We start from the raw sequence: 26281 nt of genomic DNA, 5'->3' as shown, positions 1-26281 counted from the left end.
GACATCCTACTCATGTGTGGCTCTATTTGTAATTCTGGGCCAAGAAGGCACTCTAAATGTTGAATGAATTACGAATGATTAGTGAACAGATGGGGCCTTACAGATCAATGACAACATTGGAAAAAGGAATCACTCACAAACTTAAGCTTTTAAGAGCCATGATGGCTCAAAAATATATAAATAAGGATTTGGTTTGATTCACTTAATATTACTTAAGCAGAGGGGGATCATGCAGCACTATGGAATGAAGCATACTTAACGGAAACTGTTCTAAGTAAGGGGAGAGGACTCAGGTCCTAATACTCACTCTGCTGCTCTCACCCACACTCCACACCTATCAACTAAGCCGGCCAGATCCCGAGATCTCCACCATCACTTAAGACTGTCAGGACTCTGATGTGACTTATCCCCAAAGACTGTGGTGCCAAACCTCCAGGAATTTCTGTCTTAACTTCATTTCTCTGAGAGTTCAAACCCATCTGCAAATAAAGGGTAAAAGTCCTACCAAGGGGACTTCACTCGTGGTCCAGGGGCTAAGACTCTGCATTGCCAATGCAAGAGATTCATGTTCAATCCCTGGTTAGAGAACTAAGATCCCATATACTGCAACTAAAGATCCCATGGGCTGTAACTAAGACCTGGCACAGCCAAAAAAAAAAAAAAAATAGTGGTCCTACCATGGCAGGCAAATTCAGGGGTTGAACAGGTAGAATTATATCCACCTGTTTTCAGGATGAGCACAAGGCAACATGGTTGGGAAATTAACCTGAAGTTGATTGGGAATGAGAACCTAGGGCTATTTATTTCAATTACCTAATGTGAGACCAGGCCTTCTACACTCATGTTTACCGTTATAAGGACCAACATATATATTTCTCAGCCCTGCACTTGATAAGGCAATGGCAACCCACTCCACTACTCTTGCCTGGAAAATCCCATGGACGGAGGAGCCTGGTAGGCTGCAGTCCACGGGGTCACTAAGAGTTGGACACGACTAAGCGACTTCCCTTTCACTTTTCACTTTCATGCATTGGAGAAGGAAATGGCAACCCATTCCAGTGTTCTTGCCTAGAGAATCCCAGGGATGGGGAGCCTGGTGGGCTGCCGTGTATGGGGTCACACAGAGTCGGACACAACTGAAGCAACTTAGCAGTAGCACTTGATAAATACACTTTTCCATGCCTCACCGGCCAGAACTCAAGAGGTTTGACCACTTGATCATTTAAGGCTTCATCCAGCAGTAAGTTCTGCGATTCTGTTATAAACACCTATCAACCCGAGTGATCTCAGGAAGCTCCATGTCTCTATCATCCATTTCTGAGCCATGACAGGAGGCAAGTGGCCAAAAGGAAGGAGCACCGAGTAAAAGGAAGCAGACAGAAAATCGACGGTCATGTCAGTAACTGAGCACACCACATGGGCCCCCACTGCCTTCCAAAGCCAGAGAGAAATGTTACATCACTCACTGGTCAGCCACAGTTCTCCTTTCCCACTTCCACTTGGTATGAAAAATGGGAAGCTGATGGTGAAGTCTGTGCTCAAAGAAGCAGCTGGTAAACTGATTTCAAAAGAGAAAATGGATCAGAATGATCAAGTCATCTGTGGCAGGTATTTTTAAAAGGGCATGACTGTTGCATGAAAGATATTTGCTAAGGAATTTTTACCTCAGGCGTTCAAGTTGAGAATAGCAACAGAAGACTCCCAAGGGCTAAAAAAGCTTACGTGACTAGATGGAGCTGTCTGGGAAGTGCTTGGCCAAGGGCAGCCCCAGCAGTGCCCAGAGGGGACCCTCCCCAGCCCCAGGGTGACTGCCCAGGGCCTCTCTGAAAGCAGTGTTCTCTGCTGGCTTTGCATGAGAACCTGGCATATAAGCTGAATTACTATCATCATTGCCAAAAAACAATTATTCTAATTCTGGTCTAATGATACTAATCTAAAAATTCTATGCTCAGAAACTGTCCTGTGCCAAGCTTCAGATCTTATTATTTAAACATCACCGGGCTTCCCAGGTGGCTAGTGGTAAGACATAAGGCATGCAGGTTCGATCCCTGGTTGAGAACTACGATCACACATGCCACAGTCAAAACAAGACCTCAAGTGATGAGCAGGTTTATAAATGACTATGCTCCTTCAGGGGCTTCCCAGGTGGCTCCAGTGGTAAAGAACCCACCTACCAATGCAGGAGACATAAGAGACACGGGTTCAATCCCTGGGTCAGGAAGATCCCCTGGAGGAGGCCATGGCAGCCCACTCTAGTATTCCTGCCTGGAGAATCCCTGTGGACAGGGGAGCCTGACTGAGGTCCATAGGGTTGCAAAGAGTCAGACACTACTAAAGCAGCTTGGCACGCACAAAGATCATCACTGTCTTCATTCTGAAGATCTTTCATCAAACTTTGACCAAAATCACGATAAAATTCAGACATTAATGATATAATCTCTAATCCTTCTTCAGTCAAAATTTCAAGAATTTTTTTTAAAAAAGGAAATGTTTTAATGAGCATAATAAATTTGGACTTCTTTTTTTTCTAAACTTATACCTTAATGTTTGCACAATGAGCAAGTATTATTTTTGTCATCTAACTAAACAATAATAGTTTGCATGCAGTGTTTTGGAAACATATAAATTAATGAACATGGCACAGAAATGGATTACAAGAACAGAGACACCAAACTATTGATCTGCATTGGTGGAATTGCATTGCATTGGTTTTCAATGTTCTTTTCCTCATTTGTAGTTTCCTAAGAGCACAAGTTACTTCTGGAAAAAGAAAGAAGAGAAACAACAGAACAGGGAATTGGTTCTGCAGCACAGAAACCTGGCATTCATTCTCCCTCAGGTATATAGACTTTGCCTGAAAGCCCATTGCTGGGGGCATCTCCTGTGAGCAGTGAGGTCCCTGCAGAAATGTCCTGGGTTCTAGCCTTGCCAGGTTATCATAATCCCAAAAGCCTCAATCCCAGCTTACCCTTCTTGTGCCATCTTAAGGGTCCTGGCAAATATGTGTGTTAAAGCATTCATTCAAATTCCATTTAGTTTTGAGATTTCTGATAAGTTCTCTTTTTTTTTTCTTTTTCTCAGAGAAATTATTTTTTAAAGGAGATTCCTGATGATTTCTTGTGATATATTTTTATATGAGATTTTGATACTTTTTTCTTTGCAAATTTTCCTTGTTTATTTTGGAAAGAAGATAACTTAAAATGGCATTTTTTCACATAGGGATGAAAATAAGATTACTTCAAAGTCTCTTCTTCCAGAGTTAACAATTCACCCATGTTTTAGAGTCTATAAATATGTAGGGTATATAGTTACCAGTGATCTAACATAGGTCTGCTCTGAACACCAGCTTGTCTCCATAACTTTAGTTAGTTCAGCCACTGGTTGAGAATACAATTGTGAGAGGCACCAACCCACAGTTCTAACCCTGGTTCTACCTTTAATGGCTATGTGACTTGGAAATAAGAGGGGTGAATCTGCATCTCAGATTTGTATGGGGAAAATGAAAATTATAAGTAGCTACCTTACAATGGTCTGGGGCAGATTTCATCACAGCAATTCCTGATAGACCACCTGGCATACTGCAAGCTCTAAAAAAACTGCAGACTTTCTTATTCCCTCCTGGTAGCACTGATATCTTCTATTTGCAGTCAGTCATATGCTCCAAGGTACTCACACCATTTACTTCACTGAATCCTCAAGCAGCTCTAACCCAAAAGTTACTGTCCCTGTTTTATCTTTTTTGTAAACAGATGAGGAAACTGAGGATCGAGGACACACAGCTTAGAAAGAAGCTCCAGGCCTCTTTTTGCTCAGTGCCCGACTCTCAACTGGGCTTCCCAGTGGTTCAGATGGTAAAGAATCTGCCTGCAATGTGGGAGACACGGGTTTCATCCCTGGGTGGGAAGATTCCCTCAAAAGATTTCATGTGCCACTTGTGAACTTATTAAGATTAAATTTCTTTTTAAATACTCTGCTATTCAGTCAGCAAAAACAAGACCAGGAGCTGACTGTGGTTCAGATCATGAACTCCTTATTGCAAATTCAGACTTAAATTGAAGAAAGTAAGGAAAACCACTAGACCATTTAGATATGATCTAAATCAAATCCCTTATGATTATACAGTGGGAGTGACAAATAGATTCAAGGAATTAGATCTGATAGACAGAGTGCCTGAAGAACTATGGAAGGAAGTTCATGACATTGTAAAGGAGGCAGTGATCAAGACCATTCCCAAGAAAAAGAAATGCAAAAAGGCAAAATGGTTGTCTGAGGAGGCCTTACAAATAGCTGAGAAAAGACAAGAAGCTAAAGGCAAAGGCAAAAAGGAAAGATACACCCATTTGAATGCAGAGTTCCAAAGAAGAGCAAGGAGAGATAAGAAAGCCTTCCTCAGTGATCAATGCAAAGAAACAGAGGAAAACAATAGAATGGGAAAGACTAGAGATCTCAAGAAAATTAGAGATACCAAGGGAACATTTCATGCAAAGATGAGCACAATAAAGGAAAGAAATGGTATGGACCTAACAGAAGCAGAGGATATTAAGAAGAGATGGCAAGAATACACAGAAGAACTACACAAAGAAGATCTTCATGACCCAGATAATCACGATGATGTGATCACTCACCTAGAGCTGGACATCCTGGAATGCGAAGCCAAGTGGGCCTTAGGAAGCATCACTATGAACAAAGCTAGTGAAGGTGATGGAATTCCAGCTGAGCTATTTCAAATCCTAAAAGACGATGCTGTGAAAGTGCTGCACTCAATATGCCAGCAAAATTGGAAAACTCAGCAGTGGTCACCGTACTGGAAAAGGTCAGTTTTCATTCCAATCCCAAAGAAAGGCAATGCCAAAAAATATTCAAACTACCACACAACTGCACCCATCTCACACGCCAGCAAAGTAATGCTCAAAATTCTCCAAGCCAGATTTCAACAGTACATGAACCGTGAACTTCCAGATGTTCAAGCTGGATTTAGAAAAGCCCAACATCTGTTAGATCATTGAAAAAGCAAGAGAGTTCCAGAAAAACATCTACTTCTGCTTAACTGACTACACCAAAGCCTTTGACTGTCTGAATCACAATAAACTATGAAAAAATTTTCAAGAGATGGGACTACCAGACCACCTGAACTTCCTCTTGAGAAACCTGTATGCAGGTCAGGAAGCAACAGTTAGAACTGGACACGGAACAACAGACTGGTTCCAAATTGGGAAAGGAGTATATTAAGGCTGTAATTGTCACCCTGCTTATTTAACTTCTATGCAGAGTACATCATGAGAAACGCTGGGCTGGATGAAGCACAAGCTGGAATCAAGATTGCTGGTAGAAATATCAATAACTTCAGATATGCACATCTGCATATCTCTTATGCAGATATGCACATCTGCACCACTCTTATGGCAGAAAGTGAAGAACTAAAGAGCCTCTTGATGAAAGTGAAAGAGGAAAGTGAAAAAGTTGGCTTAAAACTCAACATTCAGAAAACTAAGATCATGGCATCTAGTCCCATCCCTTCATGGCAAATAGATGGGGAAACAATGGAAACAGTGTCAAACTTTATTTTCTTGGGCTCCAAAATCACTGCAGATGGTGACTGCAGCCATGAAATTAAAAGATGCTTGCGCCTTGGAAGAAAAGCTATGACCAACCTAGACAGCATACTAAAAAGCAGAGATTACTTTGCCAACAAAGGTCTGTCTAGTCAAAGCTATGGTTTCCCAGTAGTCACATATGGAGGTGAGAGTTGGACCATAAAGAAAGCTGAGCACTGAAGAATGGATGCTTTTGAACTGTGGTGTCGGAGAAGACTCTTGAGAGTCCCTTGGACTGCAAGGAGATCCAACCAGTCCATCCTAAAGGAAATCAGTCCTGAATATTCATTGGAAGGACTGATGCTGAAGCTGAAACTCCAGTCCTTTGGCCACCTGATGTGAAGAACTGACTCATAGGAAAAGACCCTGATGCTGGGAAAGATTGAAGGCCGGAGGAGAAGGGGACGACAGAGGATGAGATTGAATGGCATCACCGACGCAATGGACATGAGTTTCAGCAAGCTCTGTGAGTTGGTGATGGACAGGGAAGCCTGGCGTGCTGCAGTCCATGGGGTTGCAAAGAGTTGGACATGACTGAGCAACTGAACTGAAGTGAGCTGATTCATACTTTACAAGAGATGTGTTTTTTCCAGATGGCACAGTGGCAAAGAATCTGTTTGCAGATTCAGGAGACAAGGGTTCGATCCCTGGGTCTGGAAGATCCCCTGGAAAAGGAAATGGCAACCAACTCCAGTATTTTTACCTGGAAAATCCCATGGACAGAGGAGCCTGATGGGCTAGAGTCCATGGGGTTGCAAACAGTCAGACATGACTGAACACACACACACACACATTCATACTATAATCAAATCAAACCGGTGGGTTTTTTTTTTTTTACACCACTCCAAATTAATTGGGTTTTGCTTAGTGAAAAGAGCATCTGAGGCTCTTATTTAGAGCTTACTGTGTATCTCAGCAACCAGGTTGGGTGTTCACATCCATGGCCACAGTTAAACCCACAGCGACTCTATGAGGTGGCATTGTCATTGTCCCCATTTCATAAATGGGGCAACTAAGGCACAGCTAAGTGCAGGATTGAGATACAAGCTAACTGTCTCAAACTCCAGCTCGTAAGACTCTGCTGCTGCTGCTAAGTCGCTTCAGTCGTGTCCGACTCTGTGCAACCTCATAGACAGCAGCCCACCAGGCTCCCCCGTCCCTGGGATTCTCCAGGCAAGAACACTGGAGAAGGTTGCCATTTCCTTCTCCAATGCATGAAAGTGAAAAGTGAAAGTGAAGTCGCTCAGTCGTGCCCGACTCTTAGCGACCCCATGGACTGCAGCCCACCAGGCTCCTCCATCCATGGGATTTTCCAGGCAAGAGTACTGGAGTGGGGTGCCATTGCCTTAAGACTCTGGTATTATCCAAATCGCACTTGCCTGCCCAACTGACCATACATTTTGCAAGGTGCTTTCACACACAGCAGCTATCCCGACGGGATGGGGAGCGGGGAGGTTACCAGTGTTCTTTTGTGTATGTGATGAAATCGAGGCTCAGCGCTGTTAAAGGAGCTGTCAAAGTTACCCGGCCTTCTTCCAGTCCAGCAAGGACACATAACTCCCTCACTCCAAATCTCATTCTCATCCCTAAGTCTCAAATTCCTTTGCACGTGTATTTTAAAAGCGAGATGGCAGGAGACATCCTGTCATTCCTGCAAAGTAACTGTGCACTTCACGGCCTCAGTGTCAACCCTGAGCGCTGACAGCGTTGACAGCTTGACCGGGGCTCCCGGCTCCAGCTCCGAGCCAGCGTGGGCATCATTGACGCGGAGGAAGTGGGAGGTGAAACTGCTCGCAGAGCAGCGCCTTGGGACGGTGCCAGCACCGCGTCCCCCATCCCACCCCAATCTCCTCCCTCCAGGTCCTCAAGGGGTGAAACCCGAGACTGCGGGGTGTCAGGACGCGGTCCCCGGACCAGGAGGCAGGGCGTGCCCTGTCCCACGAGTGCGCAGGGGAGGGTGCGCGGAGCCCCGAGCCTCTGCTGGCTCAGTCCCCGGGCGCAGCGAACCCCGGCGCGCGGTCAAGCCGCCTTCTTAGGCCACCGGGACCCACGGGGGCGGGAACTGCGGCTCCCGGGATCTCAGCACCGTCTTCCGGGAGGACCTGGCCCGGGTCGGCGCTGGCGGGCAGCCCCAGGCCCGACAAAGACTTCACCTCGGCACGCTTCGCGCCCTGCCTCAGTTTCCCTCACCCCGCAAGAGTGCAGAAACCCTAGATATCAACCGAGGAGCACCCCAGACCTAAACGATTTCCAGAGGACAGAGCTCACCCTCGCAGCGGAACCCTCGCCCCGACCTGCCGGGCGGCCGTGACAGCACCCCTACCTGCGCCGTGGCCCCTGCCGCCACCGGCCGGGGCGCCCTGGGGACCCCCGCCCAGCATGCGCCCCGCCGGCTCCTCCCGATCCGCCTCCGCCTTCTCCAGCTCCGCTGCGGCCAGAGGGCTCTGGGCACCCGAGGCCCGCGTCCGGGGAAGCTAACGGCCGAGCCGGACGGGAAGTGGGGAGGGGGCTGGCGAGGAAGGGGAGGCTCCTTCCTCCTCCCGGGCTGGACCGGCTGTTTCCTCTCCAGCCTCGGCCCAGGCACGCGCGCGCGCGCGCACACACACACATACAAGCTGACGGCTGGAGGGGGCGGGGCGAGCAAGCCCACAGCCTGGGTCACAGACCTCGGAAAGCTTATTTTTCACTCTCCCTCGATGTTGGACGAAAATGAGAGGGGAAGTGCAGTGGAGAGGACGGGTGTTCGGGGAGGGGGAGACTAGGAGGCTCTCCTTGGGGGGTGGGAGGGGTGATCTACGAGGGTGCCTCCCAGACACTAATTAGGGAAGTGACCACAGGGTTGATGGAAGAGCTGGAGGGAGTGAGAGGGACTCGTTTCGCAAGGAGCGGGGGGAGGATGAGGGGAGACTGCAGCTCACCCTGGGAAAGAGAGCGGGACGAGTAGTTCTACATGAAATGAGTATCCAACTGTTTGAATCTTCTGGCAGCAGAACTGGGCTGGCCCCAGATCCGCCTCCCCACGTTGGGCAGCCAGCCCAGGACACAACTGCGATCCGTGCTGAGCTCCTAAGCCAGCCCACTCGCCTCCTCTTGTGTTCATTCAAGGAGGCTCCTGGAGCATCCCTGAAGAGGCACCTGCCAGAAACGGTTCTCGCCTTTAAGGAGCTTCTCCGGCCTCCCATTGGGGGAAGATAAACATGTGCGTGTAAAACTAAATAACGACGTACAGCAGAATATGCCAAGAGCCAGAGGTCTGTCACGAAAGAGTGTAGAAGTGGGGGGAGGGGCGGTAAGAGGGAGTGCTGTGAAGAAGGGTCAGAAAGGCTCCCTGGAGGAAGGGGAAGGATCGTCCTAGACCTGGAGGAGAGTCGAGGTCGTTCAAAAGATCAGAACCGTGTGAGTGAAAACACCTTTATATGCCTAGACAGAATGAATGTGAGCGTGAATATGAAGAGGGTGGGGAACCGTTGGATGAGGCTCAATGTAATGACGGACACCACCAGAGATCTGGATTCACTGCAGTTTGAGAGATTAGAACAAGCTCTGTTTGCTTAGCTAGTTGACAGAAATGGGAGGCAAGAGGTGACCAGCACTAAATGATGTGGAAATGCCAGAACTGCCTTCGTACACTGTAAAGGAATTATCTAAAGGCTTAGGCAGATTGAAATATTAGCATAGATTTATCACATAAGACCCACTTACTGACTCCCAGAGGGTCCAGAGGACACAGCATTCACCGTGACTCTGAGAAATAACTTTGTGACCCAGCATGCCTGGTCAACTCTTCTCTGTAGATCAGAAATTACAGTGGAAACTGCACCACTGCAGTGTGGGTCCTTAAATGCAGTGAGAATAGTTGGATCCCAGAGTGGCTGGAGCCAAATGGTGGCAATGAGTCACCCAAGGCAGGGCGGGCATGGTTTCTGTAATGGACAGAAAGGCAAAGCAGCAACCAGAATAGTCTGACCCCCACAGACCTATGGCATTGACCATCCAGGATGAGAATTCTACTGAATTCTTATGTGATCTATATGAGCAGGAAAGTTCTTGGTCAAACAAACAAAAGCCTAACCTAAATTCCCAAAACAGAGAAACTCCATCAGTTCCCAGACTTGAGTCAATTTGCAGACCCCAAACTCCTTGAACAAAGGGGATGTTTGTCTCCTCCAATATTCTGCAACGTTGTCAAAAATATATACTATTACTCTTTCTTGGAGCCTTCCCCAAAGGGACATGTGGCCTTTTACTAGGCTGACTGTGCACTGGGGAAAAGGAAATAATCAGACTTTTCAGGATTTACTGGACACTGGCTCTGAACTGACACTGAGTCCAGGACATCCAGAACATCACTGCAGTACTGGTCCAAGCAAGGGTTTGTAGAGGTCAGGTGATGAATGGAGTTTTAGGCCCATCTCATAGTGGTCTCTGCACCCATACTGGGGTTATTTCTCCAGTTTTGGAATGCACTGTTAGAATAATTAGACTAATACTCAGCAACTGGCAGAATCCCTTCATTGGCTCCATGACCCTTGAAGTGAGGGTTATTTTGTGAGAAAGAGCCAAGTGGAAGCCTCTACAGCTGCCTCTGCCTTGGATGAGCAAAGTGGTTGCGGTGGCAGTCCTGGAAGTTATCTAGAGGCTCAGCAATACAGACTTGCACTCAGCAAAGCCAGTCTGACCATGGCCACTGCTGAGGGTCCAGTCCACCAACAGCATGACCAATAGTGTGGCAGCATTCCCCAGTTAACCAAAGGCAATACTGCCTTCTTAGAGAGACTGCAGAGAGTAATGCCACCATCAAGGACTTGAAAGATGCAGGGGTGGTGATTTCTACCACCTCCCCATTCAACATGCCCATGTGGCCTGTGAAGAAGACAGATGGAGCCTGAAGAATGACAGTGGATCATCATAAACTAAACCAGATGGTGATTCCAGTTGCAGCTGCTATACCAGATGTAGCTTCACTGTTTAAGCAAATTAACACAACCCCTAGTATCTGCTATGCAGTATTGGTCTGGCAAAATGTTTCTTCTGCATACCTGTTAGTAAAGACCAACCACAGGGCAACCTTCTTTCAGCTGGCAAAAACAGCAGTACAGTGAAGACTGCCCTCCCTCAAGGATAGATCAGTTCTCCAGCCCTACATCCTAATTTGGTCAAGCAGGGACCCTATTGCCTTTCTGTTCTAGAAGACCTCACACTGGTCCATAGCACTGATGATGTTATGCTGATTGGACCTAGTGTGTAGGAAAGAGTAGCTCTTCTAGGCTAATTGGTGAGACATTTGTATGTTATGGGGTGGAAAGCAAATCTGACAAAAGTTCTAGAGATTTCCTTCTCAGTGGGTTTTCAAGAGATCTGGTAGTATAGGCTATCCATTCTAAGGTGAAGGATAAGAACTTCCCTGGTGGTCCAGTGGTTAAGAATCAGCCTTCCAATGCAGAGGATATGGGTTTGATCCCTGGCTGAGGAACTAAGATCCCACACACCACAGGGCAACTAAGCCCACATGTCACAACTACTGAGTCCGAGCAGCACAACTACAGAGAAGCCCCTGTACTGCAACAAAAATCCCACATGCCACAACTCAGACTCGATGGTTTCAAATAAATAAATATTTTTAAATAAATAAATAAGATGAAGGATAAGTTGTTGTATCTGAGAAGGCAATGGCAGCCCACTCCAGTACTCTTGCCTGGAAAATCCCATGGACGGAGGAACCTGGTGCGCTGCAGCCATGGGGTCGCTAAGAGTTGGACACAACTGAGCAACTTCACTTTCATTTTTCACTTTCATGCATTGGAGAAGGAAATGGCAACCCACTCCAGTGTTCTTGCCTGGAGAATCCCAGGGACGGGGGAGCCGGGTGGGCTGCCATCTATGGGGTCGCACAGAGTCGGACACGACTGAAGCGACTTAGCAGCAGCAGCAGCAAGTTGTTATATTTGGCCCTTTATATGACCCTGGTGGCTCAGACAGTAAAGAATCTGCCTGTAATGCAGGAGACCTGGGTTTAGCCCCTGGGTCAGTAAGATTCCACTGGAGAAGGGAGTAACTACCCACTCCAGTATTCTTGCCTGGAGAATTCCTTGGACACAAGAGCCTGGCAAGCTACAGTCCATGGGGTTGCAGAGAGTCAAACACGACTGAGCGACTAATATTTTCATAACCAAAACAGAGACACAACACATGATGGTCCTCTTTGGGTTTGGGACACAACATGTTCCTCATTTGGGAATGCTGCTGCTAAGTCACTTCAGTCGTGTCCGACTCTGTGCGACCCCATAGACGGCAGCCCACCAGGCTCCCCCATCCCTGGGATTCTCCAGGCAAGAACACTGGAATGGGTTGCCATTTCCTTCTCCAATGCATGAAAGTGAAAAGTGAAAGTGAAGTTGCTCAGTTGTGCCCGACTCTTAGCGACCCCATGGACTGCAGCCTACCAGGCTCCTCCGTCCGTGGGATTTTCCAGGCAAGAGTACTGGAGTGGGGTGCCATTGCCTTCTCTGTTTGGGAGTGCTACTCAACTCAGTGTACCAAGTGACCCAAAAAGCTGCTGATTTTGAGTGGGACCAAGAACAAGAGAAGTCTCTGCACCTCATCCAGGTCGCACTGTGAGCTGCCCTTTGCCGGCTGAGCCTCGTGATCCAGCAGATCCAACAGTCAGTGGTAGATGCTGATGGAGGCTGGGTCAGAGCCCCAGAGGGTGTCACCTCACAGACCCTTAAGATTACAGAGCAAGGCCCTGCCATCCTCTGGGGATTTTGAGAAACATTTTACTTACTACTGGGCCTAGTAGTAACTGATCATTTAACCATGGGCCACCACATCACCATGCAAGCTGAGCTGCTTGCCATGAACTGGCTGCTGCCAGAACCACAGGCATAAGTCCAGGTGTGTACAGCAACACTCCATCATCAAATGGAACTGATACATATGAGACTCAGCTCAAGCAGACCTAGAGGACATGCTTAAGTTCCATGAGGAAGTGGCCCAAGTGCCCAAGGCCCCCACCTCCCTCTCCCTCCCAGCCTGCACCTGCGGCCTCAGGGCCGGCTCCCTATGATCAGCTGATTGAGGAAGAGGAGACTTAGGCCTGCCTAATGTTCGGGCACCACCCGAAAGTTGACAGCGGCTGTACTACAGCCCCTTCTGGAACATCCCTGAAGGACAGTGGTGAATGCAAGTCTGCCCAGCTTGCTGGCCTTTGAGCAGTCAACCTTGTTATTCAGTCTGCTTCAAAAGAGAAATGGCCAGAAGTACATGTAGACACCAGCTTATGGACTGTGACCAATGGTTTGGCTGGATGGTCATGGATTTGAAAGGAACATGTCTGGAAAATTGGTGACAAGGTGATCTGAGGAAGAGGTAGGTGAATAGACCTCTCTGAACAGCCAAAAAAACTCCAAGATACTGTGTCCCAGGTGAATGGTCTGATCTCAGCAGAGGAAGCTTGTAATCCTCAAGTGGCTAGGATGCTGTTCTTTGGGTACCAGTCAGCCTCCTTCTCCAGCTACACTTGACATTGCCCAATAGGCTGATGAACAAATCAGTCATGGTGGCAAGGCTGGAAGTTATCCAGAGGCTCAGCATTACAGACTTCCACTCACCAAGGCCAGCCTGACTATGGCCACCAATGAGGGTCCAATCTGCCAGCAGCAAGACCAACAATATGGCAGCATTCCCCAAAGTGATCAGTTCAATTCAGTCTCTCAGTCGTGTCTGATTCTTTGTGACCTCATGGACTACAGCACACCAGGCTTCCTTGTCCATCACCATCTTCTGGAGTTTGCTCAAACTCATGTCCATTGAGTCGGTGATGCTATCCAACCATCTTATCCTTAGTCGTCCCCTTCTCCTCCTGCCTTCAATCTTTCCCAGCATCAGGGTCTTTTCTAAGGAGTCAGTTCTTTGCATCAGGTGGCCAAAGTATTGGAGTTTCAGCTTCAGCATCAGTCCTTCCAATGAATATTCAGGACTGATTTCCTTTAGGATTGACTGGTTGGATCTTCTTGCAGTCCAAGGGACTCTCAAGAGTCTTCTCCAACACCACAGTTCAAAAGCATCCATTCAGTGCTCAGCTTTCTTTATGGGCCAACTCTCACATCCATACATGATAACTGGAAAAACTATAGCTTTGACTAGATAGACCTTTGTCAGCAAAGTGATGTCTCTGCTTTTTAATATGCTGTCTAGGTTGGTCATAGCTTTTCTTCCAAGGAGCAAGCATCTTTTAATTTCATGGCTGCAGTCATCATCTGCAGTGATTTTGGAGCCCAAGAAAATAAAGTCTGTCACTGTTTCCATTGTTTTCCCATCTATTTGCCATGAAGAGATGAGCCCAGGTGCCATGATCTTAGTTTTTTGAATGTGATCAACCAGTTTGCTACTTGGTGACAGGTTGATTATGCTAAACCACTTCCATCATGGCAGGGACAGCATTCTGTTCTTACTGGAACTGATAATTACACTGAGTACACTGAGTTCCTTTCCTGCACACAGTGCTTCTGCCAAAACTACCATCCATAGACTCATAGCATGCCTTATCCACTACCATTCCTTTGATCAAGGAACTCACTTCACAACAATTGGAATGTGGCAATGGACTCACACTCACAGAATTCACTAGTCTTACCATGTTCCCTATCATTCTGAAGCAGCTAGCTGGATAGAGAAATGGAATAGCCTTTTGATGGCTATTAACTCAGTTACAGCATCAGCTAGATAGCAGTATCTTGCAGAGTTGGGCAAGGTTCTCCAGGAAATCCTCTGTGGAGGCTCTGAATCAGTATCCAATATATGATGCTGTTTCTCCCATGACCAGATTCATGGGTCCAAGAATCAAGGGATGGAAATGGGAGTGGCATCTCTCACCATTAGCCCTCGTGATCCCCTAGCACAAGGTCTGTCGTCTGTTCCCACAACCTTATGCTCAGCTGACCTAGTGGTGTTAGTTCCAAAGGGCGAATGTTTTCATGAAGAAACACAACAATGATTGCATTTAACTGGAAGTTAAGATTGCCACCTGGCAACTTTGGGTGGCTTGTGTCTCTGAATCAACAGTCAAAGAAGGGAGTTAGGGTGTTGGATGGCATGACTGATTCTGACTACCAAGGGGACATTGGACTGCCTTTCCACAGTGGAGGTAAGGAAGCATATATGTCTGGAATGTAGGAGACCCCTCAGGGAACCTCTTAGTGTTTCCATGCCCTCTGACTAAAGTCCATGGAAAACTATAACAACCTAGCTCAGGGAGGACTGCTAATGGCCCAGATCATTTAGGAGTGAAGGTTTGGGTCACCCCAGCAGGTGAACAACCAGGACCAGCTGAGGTGCTTCCCAAAGGTAAAGAGAATGATCAGTTGAAGAAGGTAGTTAGAAATAGCAGCTCCAACCAGCTAATACAACTAAGAACTTTGTTATGAACATCTCTTCCTTATTTTGTTATGACTATGTATATACATGGATAAGAAAGGGAAAGAAACAAAGATATTTGATATATTATTTTATAATTTACCTTTGTTTTCTTCTCTTCCTTATCCACTTATATAACGTAGGATGTATTAATAATAATTAAATGTACAACACAGTATTTAGGTCCTAGGCATGAAGGGAAAGAGTAAACATCACCTAAGGACTATACATCTTCTTCTGGGGAGAAGGTTTGTGCGTTTACAGTTACACTTGGGGCAGCTGTATTATGTTAAGCGGAAGTATTTGATATTGTCTTTACTTGGAGACTAAGAGTGGCTTAAGGATGACTTCCCTGGTGGTGTGGTGGTTAAGAATCTGCTTGCAGTGCAACGGGGCACTTGTTTGATCTTGGTCCAGGATGATCCCACATGCCTCAGAGCAACTAAGCCCATGTACCACAACTACTGAGCCCATGAGCTGCAATTACTGAAGCCATTCACCCAGAGCCTATTCTCCACAATGACAGAATCCACCACAATGAGAAGCCTGCACACCACAATGAAGATCTACCACAGCTAAAAAACAAAGTAAATAATATTTTTTAAGAAAGAACAGCTTAAGGAGATGTGTATGGATGCCAAGTCAACAGGAGTGAACAGGATATAGGTCTTATATGTCAGCTGGGCCAGGCTAGGGTACCCAGCTGTTTAACCAAACTCTAGTCTAGGTGTTTCTGCAGACACACTTTTGTAATTGTGGTTATATCTACAGTCAGTTGACTTTAAGTAAAGGAGTAGGTGTAAGTAAGTAAGTGTTAGTCGCTCAGTCGTGCCCTACTCTTTGCGACCCCATGGACTATAGCCCACTAGGCTTCTCTGTCCATGAGATTTTCCAGGCAAGGATACTGGAGTGGCTTGCCATTTCCTTCTCCAGGGGATCTTCCCAACCCAGGGATCGAACCTGGGTCTCCTGCACTGCAGGCAGATTCTTTACCAACTGAGCTACAAGGGAAGCCTGTAAGTAAAGGGGATGACCCTTGATAATGTGGGTATGCCTCATCCAATCAGTTGAAGTCCTTAAGGATAAAAAGTGAGCCTTTCAGAAGGAGAGAAACTCTCCCTCAAGACTAAAGCCTCAAATCCTGTTTCCAGGCTGTGACCTGCCCGACAGATTTCATAACTGCCAGCCCTAACAAATGCATGCACCAGTTTCTTAAATCTCTCTTCTATTATCTATCTTTCTGTCTATATCTCTCTATCCATCCATCCCTGTCCTCCTCCCCTGCCTGCTCCTCCCTTTGGGTCTCCTCCTTTGGCTTCTCCTTTCTCCCCATTCATTCATTAGTCTTCCCCAGAATTGCATCCTCAGCCTTCCTTTCTTCTTGAGCATCCTTCACTCTGCATCTGACTATCTCATCTACTTTCAAGGTTTCAACTACCCTGATATACTTTCAGTTGGTATCTTTGACAGAAACCTCTCTCCCAAACTCAATTCATATTTCCAACCTGGAGGCTCTGCTGGTATCTCAAGTGAAGTATCTCCAGAAGGATTCTCACTGCCCTCTCCTGCCCATTCCCCAAACTGCTGCTTTCCCAGCATCAGCTTTGTTCTGAAGGTAGAGCCCTCTCCCCTTGACCCCTCCCCTCAGGATGGAAACCCGGGAGACCATGCTGCAGACTCCTGCACCCCCTCCTTTGCGCTCACTGAATCCTGTCCCTTCTAGGTCAGCACTGTCCTTTGTGTCCATCCATTCCTCCCCATTCCCGACGCCCCTCATTGCATCTTCAGCTGCTGCCAGAATATCACCACTTGGTTGTCTAAGAAACCATTCAAACCAATGAAGCTCAAAGCTGTTCTCAACTCCCCCGCAACCGTACACTCTCACCTGTGTTTCCCACCTCAGCTGCTGGCCCTACCATCCCTCTAACCTGCCCAGCACCGCAGTTTGGAAGGCATCCCACCTGTGGTTAGGAGCACAGGCTCTGCCCTCAGATAACTGTGTGCATATCTAACCCCAGTACTTTTCAGCTGTGAACCCTGGGGAGTTATTTAACTTTGCGAATCTTCAATTTGCTCATCTGCAAAACAGAATTAATGGTGGTGTGTACCACAGCAGGTTGTCATGAGAGGGTCTGATGTATGGCCTAGGGTGGGGTGTAAGCCCTGGGTGTTTTAAAGTCCCCGAGATGATTCTAAAGTGCAGTCAGGGTTGAGACCACTATGTAATGGTAGTAGGGTGGACCTGTGGAAGATGCAGAAAGACCAGTTATGAAGAGACAACAGTCCAGGTAGGAGACCATGAGCTTTTATAATGAGCATGGAGAGGAGGGGGCTTTGTTCAGGAGATACTTTAGGAAGCGAAATTATATAAAACTTGGTGACTGGATGCTGAGGGAAGTTGAGAGGAAGGCAGCTAAGGTGACTCTGGTTTTTAACTTGGTTGACCAGGCTGAGCAGATGGTGGTGCCATAAAGCTGTGGGTCCCAAATATGTTTGTTCACAATAATCACTTAGAATTTTTTTTCCTAAGCTTATATCTTAGCTACTTTGTAGAATTGTATATCCCTAGGACGGCAGAGCCTGGTGGCCTGCCATCTATGGGGTCGCACAGAGTCGGACACAACTGAAGCGACGCAGCAGCAGCAGCAGAAGCAACTTAGCAGCCGCAGCAGCCAATCAAAGATTTGTACACAGGACTATTCTGTCATCAGCTTGATTATTCCAGGAACTCTGCTCTGCAGAATTCCCTTCCCTGGATAGTTACTGCTTACCCTGGCCAAAAGTGTGCTGTCTGGGAGGAGGCAGCGAAGCAACAGCCATCTCACATGAAAGGCCACTGCTGGTGAGAGGCAGTGGAGACAGACCCAGAGGTGCTGGCTGGTTCTGGCTTGTCCTTTCTCGTCCCAACTGACAACATCCAGGCTCACACATCCCCGAATGCTTCTCTGTGTGCTCACAGGCATAAAGAGGCATTGACTTCCGGCAGACCTCCTGTAGCTCAGTGGTAAAGAATCTGCCTGCCAATGCAGGAGACACAGGAGACAGGAAGACACCCTGGGTCAGGAAGATTCTCTGGAGGAGGAAATGGCAACCCACTCCAGTATTCTTGCCTGGGAAATCCCATGGACAGAGGAGCCTGACGGGCTACAATCCACTGGGTCACAAAGAATCAGACACGACTGAGCATCCGCGCACGTACACACGCACACACACACACACACACACAGACTTCTCTATCAACTCCTCCACAGCCCTGTTCTGACAGTCAGACTTGCACAATTTCCAAGTTTCCTGCACACCCCAACTCCTTTACCCACGTAAGAGCTGGTTAACAGCCTTTCTCCAGCCACTCTCACAATGGTGTGAGGTCTAATTTCTATACTATATTCCTTATTTCAGAGCACTGATGGAAGTTCTGCTTCTTCAACTGAACTCTCACTTACAAACCCACTGATTCCAAATCTCTGGCACAGATATTGCAGGAATCTTCCTTAATGTCATGACAGCTTTATCATCCCCACATAATGCTGTGTTAGTGTGGACTCTGTAACTACAACTAACCAAAAGCAATATACTCTAAGTCAAAAGAAATTTCCTAAGGATGCAGTGGGTGTTTCATAGAATTCAAAGGCATAATGAATCGCATCCTCTGGAGAGATGAGAGCCAGCTTCTGGAAAACCAGCAGGACCCTGGCAATTTCTCTCCTCCTTTCTTTTTCCTGCACGTCTACTTCTATTCCTCCCGAGTCTCCATGTTCATAAATCAGCCACATGGAAAGCCTGGCCCTCATGGAGCCAGTTCTTTTAAAAAAAAATTTTTTTTCAGGGGGTGGGAGTGGGGTCCTGTGGCAGGTCTTAGTTGCAGCATGTGGGATCTCTAGTTGTGATCCATGGACTTAGTTGCTCCATGGCATGTGGAATCTTAGTTCAATCCCTGGTCATGGAGTGAACCTTAATCCCCTGCATTGTAAGGCAGATTTTTAACCCCTGGACCACCAGGGAAGTCCCATGGAGCCAGTTCTAAATCTCTATGGATGAGATCCTGACTCATGTCCAAAGTAGGTCAGGAGCCTCTCTTACTGCCCAGTGTAGACAAGGAAGTGGGGTCACATATGAGTGTAGAATAAGCACAGTGCCTGCAAAGCACCTCTGAACACAGAGGGAAGGGAGGGGACCACTGTGAGCTGGGCAGCAACCCAGAATGTGTCTACTCTAAATGTTCTGAGACGGCTCAGGACCAAGGATCCTACTGCTTATGAGCAAACAAGTGACACCTTTAGTTTCCCTCTGCTTAATATATCATTTCCATGATGGCTATTTCCCAGCAATGTTTGCCATGGATTTCAATTCTGGGTATTGAGATATGTATACAGTGTCCTACAGAAAGAATAAATGAGAGCAAATAATGATGAGATAATTGTTGTAGCAATATTTTTTATTTTAAATTTTTGGAAAATTTTTCCTCATAAATACTACCAAAATCTTCATTAGAGCAGAGATGGAGGGACATCACTATTCCGATGCAATCTAAAGCGATAGCCCGGGATCCTGGCCCCTTCAAGATAGGCAGCAATAGCTCTGTTCTATTGAAACGACACATATCTACAGATTGCACTGACATAGACAATGAGCATTAAATACTATAGGTGTAGTGTTAGTCACTTCAGTCGTGTCTGACTGTTTTCGACCCCATGGACTGTAGCCTGCCGGTCTCCTCTGTCCATGGGATTCTCCAGGCAAGTATACTGGAGTGGGTTGCCATTTCCTTCTCCAGGGAATCTTCCCATTACAGGGATTGAACCTGGGTCTTCTGCATTGCAGGCAGATTCTTTACAATCCGAGGCACCAGAGTAAATTTTATAGCAAAAAACTAGGACATCAGAGAGGAAAACACATATAGCTCTTTTGCCAAAACAGTGAACTTCAAAATATGGGAGTCTTTTAGAAGTTGCTTAATAGTTGCTAGAAGTTGGCTGATAGTCACTAATGTTTACTGGGCACTTACTATCAGTGAGACACTGTTCTAAACAATTTAAACTTGTTAAATGCATTTCACCTTTGGAACAACCCGATTATCACACCCATTTTCAGCCTAGATAACTGAGGCACAGAAACTTTAGAACTTGCCCCAGATCACAAGCATAGTGAGCGGCAGAGAAGGGGTTTGAACCTGGAAGCCTGGCAGAATGGTCTACTTTCCTGACCGTGACAACACACTATCTCTCACTAAACAAAAATGACATTTTTTGATGCCTCAGAACAATCACTCTCCTTTCATATAGTGAGATTTATATTTAGGTAATAAGTCTTCAGACTGAGGCATTTTCATGCATAATTTCCCCCACCCCACCCTTCCCTTAGTTTCACTCCCAGAGGAAAAAAGTCAGTGGAGCTAAGTTGTTGTTAAGTTGCTCAGTCGTGTCCAACTCTTTTGTGACCCCATGGACTGTAACCCACCAGGCTCCTCTGTCCATAGGATTTCCCAAGCAAGAATACTGGAGTGGGTTGCCATTTCCTTCTCCAAGGGATCTTTCCAACCCAGGGATAAAATTCATGTCCCCTGCATTGGAGGCAGATTCTTTACCACTGAGACACTAGGGAAGCCCAGAGATAAGTTGGGACATGATAATTTCCTATATAAATAATATCCCTTTGCCTCACTCCTTTAAATTGTAAGCTCTTTGAAGGTAGATATCATCCTTGTTCTTCATTGGATCTTCTGGCCAGAGACTTATTAGAATGAATGTTCTAAATTGGGATTCTGATACTCGACAGGCCAGTGGATTTATTTCTCCAATCTCCTGCAAATTATCTGAGCATGGCAGTGAAGGATAGTCACAAGAATTCCCATCAAGTGACATAGCTGGAGTTAAATAGGAAATATTCTCATTGAGAACAATAACAAAGCTTAAACAATTCTGGGAATTTTTAATGTCTAAAGGAGATCTTTTCTTAAAAAAAAAAACACAACTTGAATGAATTGGAGAAAAGAAATCTATCTTCAAGTCAGGAAATTAAATTAGACAACATGAAGTCCCTCATTTGTTAATGCCTGGAAGCAGGAAGTTGGTTCCGTTTCAAATACCATCAGATAAAGGCCATGCCAAAGGATGTTATCATGGTTTTAGGCTAAATATAGAATATAAATAACCTTCCTTTCGCAATGGACATTGTCTAAAAGCTCTAATAGTGAGATAACACATGGGAAGTGTGGGTGCTCGTTCTAGACGTGCCATCCTGACCCCTCACTGTGGCATATCTTCATCTTCCAGTGATCGGTGTCCACTAGAGAGCTGGCATTCAGAGTGGGTTTGTGTGTCAAATGGCTAGAGCATTCAGAGAGGCTGCCTAATGTTATGCTGCATGAAGATCCATCATCCAGTGTCTTTTTAACCCGTTCTTTAAAAAAAACTTCTTATTTTTTTTGGGGTATAGCGGATTAGCAATGTTGTAATAGTTTCAGGTAAGCAGCGAAGAGATTCAGCTATACATATATGTGTATCCATTCTCCCCCAAACTCCCCTCCCATCCAGGCTGCCACATAACATTGAGCAGAGTTCCACGTGCCATACAGTAGGATCTTAATGTTTTTAACCTGTTCTTGCCTCAGTTCCCCACATGAAATGTAGGAAGAACTAACAGAATCTCTCAGAGATTTATTCACAAGTAAATTCTTCATTGAGGTATGCTCTTCCCCTGGCTGCTCTCTTCCTTGAATAGACTTTGTTCTCCATTAGAAATTCAGTTACTCAGCCATAAAAGGGAACATATTTGAGGTGGATGAACCTGGAGCCTATTATACAGAGTGAACTAAGCCAGAAAGAGAAAAACAAATATTGTATATTAACACATACATATATATAATGGAATCTAGAAAATGGTATTGAGTAACTTATTAGCAAGGCAGGAATAGGGACGCAGACACAGAAAAGAGACTTGTGGACACATTGGGGGAAGGAGAGGGAGGGACCAATTGAGAGAGTAGCACTGAAACATATATATTACCGTATGTAAAATAGACAGTGGGAATTTGCTGTATGATACAGGGAGCTCAAACCGATGCTCTGTGACAACCTAGAGGGGTAGGAGGTGGGAAGGAAGTTCAAGAGGGAGGGGACATATGTATACTTATGGCTGATTCACATTGTTGTATGACAGAAACCAACACAACTTTGTAAAGCAATTATCCTCCATTTAAAAAAAAAAAAAAGATTTTTTTTTTTTTTAAGAAATTCTGTATCTACAGCTATTTCAAGTTCCTCCAGGAAAGAGACGCTGTCCCCCACTCCCTGCCTCTCGCTAGCTCACTAGTCTGGCCGCTTGGCCTTCCCACCCGCCACCTCCTCCCAGCAGCGGCCAGCCTGCCCAGGCCTCTTTGGGGCTGACCGTCTCACGTGACGGACGCCATTGCTGCTGTCACCGTCCTCACACACCAGGGACAACAGTAACCACCACAGTAGCTCATGACAGCCTCACTGTTGTTAGAAAGCTCAGCAGCCTCAAGGCTTCTCTTTCCCGAGTTTTAATCTTCCCTGCCAGTGATTAGGAGAACCTTGCCCACCCGCTCTGTAGCATCGTGCCTATTCTCTCACGGCTGACTTCCCATGTTGTCTGATTGGCAGCCATTTCTGGCTCACCTTTCCCTAATGGAGGAAAAGCAACCCCCTCAAATGGATACACACCACAGCCTACAGGAGCTTATAGCACCCCCATCAACAAAGCACGGTCACAGAGGACTGCTACTGCTACTGCTGCTAAGTCGCTTCAGTCGTGTCCAACTCTGTGCGACCCCAGAGACGGCAGCCCACCAGGCTCCCCCGTCCCTGGGACTCTCCAGGCAAGAACACTGCAGTGGGTTGCCATTTCCTTCTCCAATGCATGAAAGTGAAAAGTGAAAGGGAAGTCGCTCAGTTGTGCCCGAGTCTTAGCGACCCCATGGACTGCAGCCCACCAGGCTCCTCCGTCCATGGGATTTTCCAGGCAAGAGTACTGGAGTGGGGTGCCATTGCCCTCTCCGTCATAGAGGACAGAGCTCAGCAAATCTCAGGAAGTCACCCAGCAGTCCCAGAGTCCAAAGTGAAGAGGTTGCCTCATTCATCCAGTGCCACTCTCAAATGCCTTCCCAGGTAGCCCTCTGCCTGCATGTGCTTCATGGAGAGTTAAGTAAATGTGTTCTTTTTTTTTTGGTGGGGGGGCGAGGGGGGTTGTGCTGGGTCTTCGATGCTGCACAGGCTTTTCTCTAGTTGTGACAAGCAGGGGCTACTCTTCATTTTGGTGGACAGGCTTCTCGTTGCAGTGGCTCCTCTTGTTGCAAAGCCTGGGCTCTAGGGTGCACAGGCTTCAGTAGTTGTGGTGATGCACTTAGCTACTCCACAGCATATGAGATCTTCCCAGACCAGGGATCAAACCAGTGACTCTGCATTGGCAGGCAGAGTCTTTACCACTGAGCCACAAGGGAAGCCCCAGTAAATGTGTTCTTGAAACTTCTCTGGAAAATACTGTCAACTATACATGTCTCTATAAAGCTGTTCCTAGGGAAGAAAGGCTCACACATTTAGCCAATCTGAAATTTGAATCCATCCAATGATGAAATCACCCTCAAAAAGCTGGAATTACCGGCATATTGTGTAGTGACGAACCTATGATTTTCTGAAGAAAAGAAAAAAAAAGGATGAAATTTGAATCCAAGAATCGATTGAGGATTCTTTCTCCAATTAAATGAGTGTGTTTGAGGGGCAAATCGTTTTGTTTTCTAGTTTCTGTGTTTGCAAACAAAAGGGAAACCAGTTGAGCGGCTATCAGACTCTCGGAGTTTGCAAATGATCAGTAAAAGCTTAAGAAATAACAAGATGGTCAGATATATAATATCACTAACTTTTTAAGGAAATTTAGCTTTTAAAAAACTTTCACCAACTTCCATCACTAGTATTTCACCCAAAAAAAGCCTTTTTAACCTCAAAAAAGTAAATAGACATGATATCTTTCTTTCATGCACCCTGCATCCTGAATTATGGTTATGATGGCTGGAGCTCTAGAAGCCATTTTGGACCTTCAAAGCAAGAGCCACAGCCTAGGGGTGGTAAAGAAGAGATGAGGAATTAGTCTGGCTCCTTGACAGTTTTGTGGAAATGTCATATCACACCTGAGTTGCCTTCTTTTGAATTTCTTTATGTGATAGAAAAAAATTGTTATCTTGTTTATGCTACTTTACTATTTTCTTATAAGAAGTCAAATCTAAATCTATACATTTTTAAATTATTTTTCAGCACTGTGTATCTCATTCTTTTTTAATTTATGTTTTTAGGGGTTTTATGAGTTAAAATGAACTTCCCCAGTGGTTCAGCAGTAAATAATCCACCTGCCAATGCAGGAGACATGAGATGCAGGTTCCATCCCTGTATCAGGAAGATCCCCTGGAGGAGGGCATGGCATCCCACTCCAGTATTCTTGCCTAGAGAATCCCATGGACAGAGGAACATGAGGACAGAGGGGCTATGGTCCATAGGGTTGCAAAAAGTCAGACATGACTAAAGCAACTTAGCATGCACACATAATTTAAAATAATGTATAAAACTGATTTTGAAAGAAATATGAATTTACTGAGGAGATTTTGTTTTTAATGGTAAACAGAGTTTGGAGCCCACCAATATGGAACACAGAGCATGAGGGGCCACCTGGATTCTAGACTGTTCTTCAGGTGTGTGAGGCTCATCTACCCTGCACATGTACGGGGAGGGTGGCTAAGAAACTGTTGCATTCATCCTCTTGGTGGGATTTGGAGGACTTTTGATACCCGACCCTCACTTCTCAGTAAGCTAGCATCTCTGACTTGAATACGCTAAGGATATGACTCCCAGAAGGAGGAGGCAGACTACAGACCTGGTGGTGATCACTCGGGGAATAGTTTCCAGTTTCACCAAGGATTTTTCCTGTTCCTTGACCACCCACTACCTCCCACCCACTAGGGTTTGCTTAGAGATTGACAGTCAACTTTTATTGTTGTTCAGTCAATAAGTCCTGTCCGACTCTTTGCAACCCCATGGACTGCAGCACACCAGGCTTCCCTGTCCTTCACTATCTTCTGGAGTTTGCTCAAACTCAGGTCCATTGAATCAGTGGGACTATCTAACCATCTCATCCTCTGTCATCTCCTTCTCCTTTTGCCTTCAGTCTTTCCCAGCATCAGGGTCTTTTCCAATGAGTCAGCTCTTCTCATCAGGTGGCCAAAATATTGGCGCTTCAGCTGTAGCATCAGTCAACTTTATGGCTACCCTAGTTTATGTGGAATTGATAAATCTGCAGCTGCCCACCTTCTATGAAAGCAACTAAACATGAATTCTACAGCAAGTAGACATTTTGAAAAATGATCTATGTAAAGGATTCCTCCCATTCATGCATGTTTACAGAACTACTCTAATGATATAACGTATTTGACGTGGGTGATGTGTGATAGGGTCGATCATTGCTAGTTTCTACCTTCGCTACGCCTGTTCTGCTCTTATTCATTTCACTACCCCAGCTGAGAAAGAAGATGGTCCAGCAGAAGTTCACATGAAGTGCTATAAGATTTACCATCTTATTAGCAAGGCATTTCCATGCATTCATTCTACAAAGGAAGTCAACCCCTCAAATCAGAATCAGCCTTTGTCATTACCTGACTTTGCAGGAAACGACACGGAATGAGCTAGTGGTGTTGGGAGCACGCTTGCTGAATTTCACTGCTGCTTTTGAAAGAGGCTTTTTACACTCCTGTCACATCTGCCAGGAGCCACCCGAGGATGTTGGGCACCTGCCAAAGCCCTTGCTGAACAATGTTCAGCTCACTGACAGCCCAACTGCTCCTCTGGCCCAGGGCCAAGGCCAAGAGCTCCTCTGGCTGGTCTCCTCTGTGGGCCCTTTAGACAGCAATGCAACACACCACACTCAGACCACAGCCCTTCCCAGGAGACGCTGATGAAAGCACTTTCTCCATCAAGAAGATATCGTCCTATCTCAGGGACTTCCTACCTTCCTGCTCATAAAAAGCTGAGACTATTCTATGATTTGCTAGAAACTGTGGTTCCATAAGCAATGCCTGTGCACACAGGAGTGTATACTGATAGCCATGCAGACACTCAATCCAGGGTTTACTATTGCTGCTAACCAGCCAGTTCAGTCACTCAGTCGTGTCCAACTCTTTGCCATCCCATGGACTGCAGCACGTCAGGCTTCCCTGTCCATCACCAACTCCAAGAACTTGCTCAAACTCATGTCCATAGAGTCAATGATGCCAT

At 46.1% G+C, this 26281-nt stretch overlaps 1 protein-coding gene and 1 non-coding gene across 7 annotated transcripts in view; one reads left to right on the top strand and one right to left on the bottom strand.

The window, feature by feature from the left end:
• The window catches only part of DISC1 (DISC1 scaffold protein), a 412213-nt gene extending 404107 nt beyond the window's left edge, over positions 1-8106 (bottom strand). For all 6 annotated transcript variants that reach the window (XM_025284501.2, XM_044942012.1, XM_044942013.1 and 3 more), the window contains exon 1: positions 7918-8106. In XM_025284501.2, the coding sequence (XP_025140286.2) occupies positions 7918-7975 (58 nt within the window). In that variant the 5' untranslated portion in view covers positions 7976-8106. The remainder of the gene's footprint in view (positions 1-7917) is intronic.
• Positions 8107-23589: 15483 nt separating this feature from the next.
• On the top strand, positions 23590-23663 carry LOC112584827. Its single transcript, XR_003109225.1, has one exon. It is a non-coding gene; the product is annotated as a small nucleolar RNA SNORD65 (small nucleolar RNA).
• The last annotated feature ends 2618 nt before the right edge of the window (positions 23664-26281 follow it).

This window comes from Bubalus bubalis, chromosome 4 (genome assembly GCF_019923935.1).
Source record: "Bubalus bubalis isolate 160015118507 breed Murrah chromosome 4, NDDB_SH_1, whole genome shotgun sequence".
Lineage (NCBI taxonomy): Eukaryota > Metazoa > Chordata > Mammalia > Artiodactyla > Bovidae > Bubalus > Bubalus bubalis.
The sequence above is the reverse complement of the archived record's forward strand: the minus strand, read 5'-3'. Positions and strand labels throughout refer to the sequence as shown.